Source organism: Nannospalax galili, unplaced genomic scaffold (genome assembly GCF_000622305.1).
Source record: "Nannospalax galili isolate Female #2095 unplaced genomic scaffold, S.galili_v1.0 scaffold346, whole genome shotgun sequence".
In the NCBI taxonomy this organism is placed as follows: Eukaryota; Metazoa; Chordata; class Mammalia; order Rodentia; family Spalacidae; genus Nannospalax; species Nannospalax galili.
Window position 1 is genome coordinate 8,751,158 of NW_008357637.1, and position 6,468 is coordinate 8,757,625.

General features: G+C 39.3%; 1 protein-coding gene across 2 annotated transcripts in view; it reads right to left on the reverse strand.

Annotated features, from left to right (window-relative positions):
- Positions 1–6,468, reverse strand: part of Ttn (titin) — a 278,254-nt gene that overhangs the window by 80,479 nt on the left and 191,307 nt on the right. For both annotated transcript variants that reach the window (XM_017794905.1, XM_017794904.1), the window contains 11 exons: positions 5,860–6,159; positions 5,438–5,740; positions 4,963–5,325; positions 4,351–4,653; positions 3,919–4,218; positions 3,526–3,822; positions 3,136–3,420; positions 2,753–3,046; positions 1,034–1,333; positions 615–923; positions 339–529 (listed from right to left, as the gene is read on the reverse strand). In XM_017794905.1, the coding sequence (XP_017650394.1) occupies positions 339–529; positions 615–923; positions 1,034–1,333; positions 2,753–3,046; positions 3,136–3,420; positions 3,526–3,822; positions 3,919–4,218; positions 4,351–4,653; positions 4,963–5,325; positions 5,438–5,740; positions 5,860–6,159 (3,245 nt within the window). The remainder of the gene's footprint in view (positions 1–338; positions 530–614; positions 924–1,033; positions 1,334–2,752; positions 3,047–3,135; positions 3,421–3,525; positions 3,823–3,918; positions 4,219–4,350; positions 4,654–4,962; positions 5,326–5,437; positions 5,741–5,859; positions 6,160–6,468) is intronic.

Genomic DNA, 6,468 nt, shown 5'->3' on the forward strand with positions numbered 1-6,468 from the left:
ATTTTCTAAAACAAATTATTTGGAGAGGGATCATCATAAGAAGAAATAAACATATAGACTTAAAACATGGAAAAGACAGATAAAGAGAAACCCTTTTAAAATAAGATATAAATTTGTTGTATTTTCTAGAGGTCCTTTCTCGTAAAAGAGAGCTCTGTATATTAAGTAATATTTATTAAGTGGCCTTAAGTGCATAATGATGAATTTGAAAATGGCAAATAGCTACTTCTTCCATGTGGTTTTGAGTTTAATCATTAAACCCCAAAGTTATATTAAAATGGTGTCAAATCAGAGTGATGTCCTTTTAGTGTGTGTAAGAGCATGTTTAGAAGAGTTACCCCGTATCTTCTCTCTACTGCACTGTTGGTGACTTCTTCCCATTCAGACTTTTTCCTACTTGCATCACGTTTGTCAATAATATAGTGGGTGATTTCACTGCCACCATTGTCCAGAGGGGCATCCCATGTCAGATAGCAAGACTCAGCTTTAATGTCAGTAACAGCAAGGTTTCTGGGTGGAGATGGACGATCTGGAAAGGTGCAGCAGAGGAGGTTGAGAAAGCATTCTTAAGCAGGCAGTGGCTTTCTTTCTGACAGAGGAAGCAAGCCACTTACCATACACTTCCACGTGAACATTTCGGAACACTGAGCCAAGGCGATTGGAAGCAGTGATTGTGTAAGTGCCCTTGTCCTCCCGGACTGCTTTGGGGATGCTAAGCTCAGTCTTTGCCTCACTTCGGGATACTTCTTCCTTTGTTATTTTAAGTGCATCAGTGGGTTTATCAATCACAGTTTCATTCTTGGACCATTCAATCTTAGGCATTGGGAGTCCTGTCACGTCTGCAGGGATGTTAACTGGCTCTCCCGCCTTAACTTTGATAGTGTCTCCTCGAACAGCCAGGCGCAACTTAATAGTTGGAGGGACTAAAAAGAGGAGGGAAAGAGGAAAAGAAGTTCTAAGAATGTTTCTTCAAATCACAGGATAAAGGTAGCACCCTAAAGTACATTAATGTTATTATCTACAGGCTCCATACCTTCATCATCTTGTATGACTACATTAAGAGGCAGGGATGGTTCGCTTTCACCAATATCATTGACGGCTTTGACACGGAACTCATACATTTGATGTTCATCAAGATTTTCAACCACAAATGATGTGGTTGGGCAGAGTCTCTTGTTAACTCTTTCAAAGTCAGGTTTATCGTGACGACGTTTTTCAATGATGTATCCTTGTATGGGACTGCCACCATCACTGCGGGGCTCTTTCCAGTCAAGTGTGATAGTGGATTTTGTCCTTTCTGTATATGTGAGCCTTTCAGGAGATGTTGGAGGACCTTAAATCAGAGGTAATTGAAAATGATGAGAACAAGATAAATATTCACATAAGAAGTAATATTTCACCTATTACAAACAGGCTCCTGTTTGGTGCCTTCAAAACCTTTCCCAAAACATATCAGTCACCACAGTTATGGTTCTTCTCACTGACAGCATTTTATTCCTTATAAATTTTCCATCAAAATAATTAATTAAAAATGAATAAAGGGGGTACATAAACTTTATATTTACTATTTTAGATTATTTATCTGTGGCTTTGGCAAAACTTCTAATCCTACTGAAACAGGAAAAGTAGGTTTGTGATGTTCTGCTTTGAATGCCTTATGAAAAGCAAAGTGTTTCTTGTTCCATGAACAAACAGTAGATGTGGCTGATAATGGGTTGATGATGTGGTTGATAAAACACCCTTTGAGACACAGTACCTCAAGTGGGGTCCAAATAATAGGTTAGAAAGAAAGATAGTTATGTAATGCTGCTAAGATTTTGTGTCCTTCAGAGAAGCTCTGACTGGTAAAACCAGACCTCCCCTGTGCTGGCTGATTGTTACTGAGGCTGGAAGCTATGGAGTCCAGCCTTGCTCTGAGGTCTCTGGCACAACTTAAAAGTAGTGGACTTCTGGGGGTGATTGAAACTGCGGTGTACAGTGTAATTCCTTTTATATTTTTCAGGGTGTGTTGGTGGAGCGATAATTTCCCTCTTTTGAGGACTGGATTTTCCTCCAAAAATTACCAGTGTATAATATTAGTGTTTCATATTTGTTTCTAGGAGACTTCCTCTGGTTGGTTTTCTATTCTTCGGTGGCTCTTTTTGGTTTGGGGAGTCCCTATCCCTTGAGTGTGGAGACCTCTTAACAATGGAGTAAAACCAAATCATCTATCCTATGGCAATTATCTGACTCATACATTTTTTAGAAAAGCAGTGAATTGCTAGATCATTAAATTAAAAATCCTCCTATGTATTATATTGGAAAGACTGAATACTTCTAAATTATTTCTAGGTTATTACTAAGCCTCAATAAGATCAATTTTTGGCACATAAAACTATGCGTGATTAACATACATAAAGCCAAAAACGACGTGGATTTTTAGCAAATGGGTGTCTTTAGTGTTGCTGGTGGTTACCAGATTTTATTACTCTCTAGCTATTCTTAGATTTTGAAACTGCTGGGTTCAAGACATAAAGCTCAGCAAATATAAATATTTATTTTTATCTTATGTGTATGTTTTGTCTGTATACTACTGTGTAAATCTAGTGCCTGTGGAGATTAGAAGAGGGCATCAGATCCCCTGGAACTGGAGTTATAGATGGTTGTTAGCTGCCAAGTGGGTTCTCTAAAAGAGCAGCCAGTGCTATTAACTGCTGAGCCATCACTCCAGTAAAACACTATTTATCTATTAAGAGTGAAAGTCTTCCCTTACCTAATGGGTCAACTGCAAGAATTGGTCCTATTTCAACAGGAGGTCCACAGCCAAACTTGTTCTTGGCAATAACACGGAACTTATATTCTTGTCCTTCTAGGAGACCTGTTATGTCACACTTAGACCTCTCAGTCTCTATGGGTTGTCTCCAAGTGTGCATTTTAGCATCTTTTCTTTCAATAATGAACCCTGTGATTTCACTTCCTCCATCATCTGCTGGATCAGACCAGTTAAGCAGACACATTTTCCTGTTTGTTACAACAGGTTTTAGGTCAAGAACTGGACCAGGAACATCTGTAAATTGAAATAATAGCAAAAAATTTAATGTAATATGATCAGATCACATGGAAAATGCCTATGAAAATCCATGTAACACTCCTTACCAAAAACTTCTACCCGGACTGCTGCAAATTTGGAACCGCAGCTATTAGTAGCTGTAATCACATATCTGCCATGATCTTTTCTCAATGCATCCTTGATAATTAGTTCAGATTTGGTTCCAACATTCTCTATTATAACACGGTCTTTATCCAGCTCTCCTTCTTCTATGGTCCACACTTTTGTGGGCACAGGACGACCAGTCACCACAGCTGGTATTCTAAGAGTCTTCCCAGCCATTATTTGTATTCCACCCTTGACCGAAACATCCAGTTCCACAGTTGGAGGTTCTGTTGAAAGAGAACAGTCGTGTGTTGGCCCAAGAAAGATGAAAATATAGTTCTGTGTTGGGAAAAAAAAAATCCCTGGTTTTTTTTGAGTTGACTTTTAAGTACCTTGTGGTTCAGCCACAGTAACAGGTTCTGTCTCTCCAGGTGGTCCTTCACCTGCTGCGTTGACAGCACTCACCCGAAGTTTATAGTCAGCACCCTCTCTGATTTCTTTGACAGTGAACTGACGGACCTTGATCATCTTCTCTGTGCAGCGTGACCATTCATTTGTGCCAACCAATTGCTTATCGACGAAATAGCCAATAATCTCCCCACCACCATTGAAAGCTGGGGGTTCCCACTCCAGCTCAATAGTTGTAGAGCTTGTATCAGCAACTCTTGGGATAGGCGGCCCAGGTGGAGCTAGAACAAATGCAGATGTATAAGTCAAATTCACTGGAGGTTTTAAAATGTAGGGTAGCTTACTCTCTCATATTGTCTTCTTAAGAAGTTACTTACAGATTGGATCACGAGCTGTTTTGGGATCTGAAGGTGGACTGAACTTTCCAGGTCCAGCTGCATTTTCAGCACATACTCGGAAGACATAGGTGAGTCCTTCTAATAAGCCATCTACTTTGGTTTTCAAAGAACTGAGAAGGGTTTTGTTGACACGAGACCAGTGTGTACTGTTCACCTCACGTTTTTCAAGCCAGTAACCCAAGATGGGGCTGCCATTATCTTTTGGCTCATTCCATTTTACTAGCATACTGTTGCTGGTGACATCTTCCACAATTGGCTTATCTGGTGCATCGGGTGGTTCTGATAAAAAAAAAAATAGCATTTGAGTTAAGTCCACAGTATGACCTAAAAACTAAATTGTATGAAATATGATCATGTGTAGGCCAAAGCCTATGGTGGAAAGGTCTATTTGTGAGGCCAGAGGAACCTTACCAAATGGATCTTTTGCTAAAAGTGGTTTTGAAACACATGGTGGTCCAGGTCCAAACCTATTTTCAGCTCTTACACGGAAGAGGTATTCTTTTCCTTCAATCAGTTTTGTTACTGAATATTTGCAATGCCTAAGTGTTGAACTGATGACGATCCATTCTGAGTCTGGTTTGGTCTTGTCTTTCTTTTCCAAAGTGTAGTTTATGATTTCACTGCCACCGTCATCAAGGGGTGGTTCCCATTTACAGAGAACAGAGTTCTTTCTAATATCTTCAAATACAAAGTTGATTGGTGGTCCTGGTGTATCTATAATTTCAAAGGAGAACAATGCTTAAAATTCTGTGCAGAAACAGTTACAATGAAAAATGTAAATGCTAATATGGTCTTTTGATATCACTTTTGGTATTCCCACATCTATCTTTTTATTACATTGCCTAACAAATAAAAAGGTTAGTTGTTTTTTCAAAAATAACCTATGCTTAGGTGATAAAATACAACTGACAATTATTTGCTGAAACTGTCTCCTACTTCTTTTAATGTGTCTCCAAACTCATTTTCATGTTTCACTAAAATGGATTTTTTTTGTGTGTGAAAAGTATAGTTTTGACTATTTACCTAAAACACTGACAGTGCAAGGAGCTTTGGCAACACCATGGTCATTTTCAACTTTGATCATATACTGGCCATGGTCAGGTCGGAGAGAATCACGGATACGCAGCTGAGATTCTCCTTGTTTACTGTTGTTGATGCTTAAACGCTCCGTCAGAGGTAAGGAAAATGGTTCCTCTTCTTGAACTTCATCCTTCTTCCTCCTAACTGGGGGTGCTGCCCGCTTCTTAATTTCTTCTGGTACAATAACATTTTCATCCTTTATCCATGTAATTGTTGGGTAAGGTGATCCAGAAATGGTTGCATCGAGTGCTATTTCATCACCTCGTTTTACTTCTAAGCTTGTTCTGAGAATGACTTTGGGGGCATCTGAAATGATAAAAGCCATAGTTGTTTTTAATTCTCAAAGAAGTATCTGACAAAACTTGAATTTCATTTATCGTATGATGTGAAAGTAGCAACTCTAAAAAACAAAACATACCAATAGGATCTACGGCTTTGGTTGGAGGAGTGGCCCGAGAAGGTTCACCAATACCAGCAGCATTCTCTGCTCGCACACGGAATTGGTACTCTTTTCCCTCCTCAAGTCCTTTTGCTGTATATGTCAGGACAGGTACCAGGTGTTCATTGCATCTCTTCCATCTGTCTTCCCCTTTAGCAAGCTTTTCTATGATGTAGCCCATTATCTTGCTTCCTCCATCGTACAAGGGTGGCTTCCATGTAATAGTCATCGCCTTAGCTGTAGGATTATGAACCTCAACATCTACAGGTGGGTCAGGTGGTTCTGGTAAGCAAGAAGAAAACTGTTACTATCGAAGAAACCACCATCTTAAAGTAACAACGAAATCTGGACACACCCTTAAATATTAGTTCTAACCATCATATGTCTGTGTTCAAACTTACGCTTTGGATCTTGAGCAATGACAGGATTTTTCAGTTCAATATATTCGCCTCCACCAATCTTGTTGACAGCTTTTACACGGAAGAAGTATTCACCATTTGGTATTAGATCCTTTACAGTCCAAGACAGCTTGTTCTCACCAGACATGACTGGTATATATGTCCTCCTCCCAGCTTCTCTGCGTTCCAGGACATAATGAAGGATTGGGCTCCCACCATCATATTCTGGAGGCTCCCATGTTAACTTACAAGAACTCTTGGTTATGTCACTTGCTTGGATATCTTTGCATGGACCAGGTAGACCTATTAAAATAAAGTAGATGATTATCATAAGCTTGAAAAATTAACATTTTAATAGTAAACTTTCTCTAACTGGGCCTATTTAGATTTTGTGTGGGATAATCTTTCTTGTGCTCCCATCCCTCAGGCCATAAGGCATTTAGCATCCTTGGCCTTCATCTATTAAACATGAGCCTCAGCCTCTGAGTCTTTGTGCCAAGCAAAAATGGTCCCATTAATTTCCAAACATCTACTACTAGAGATGGTAGTAAAGGATAGAAAATTTTATTACTCCCAAAGGAGACAACTACAGAAGACTGAATTTATTATATA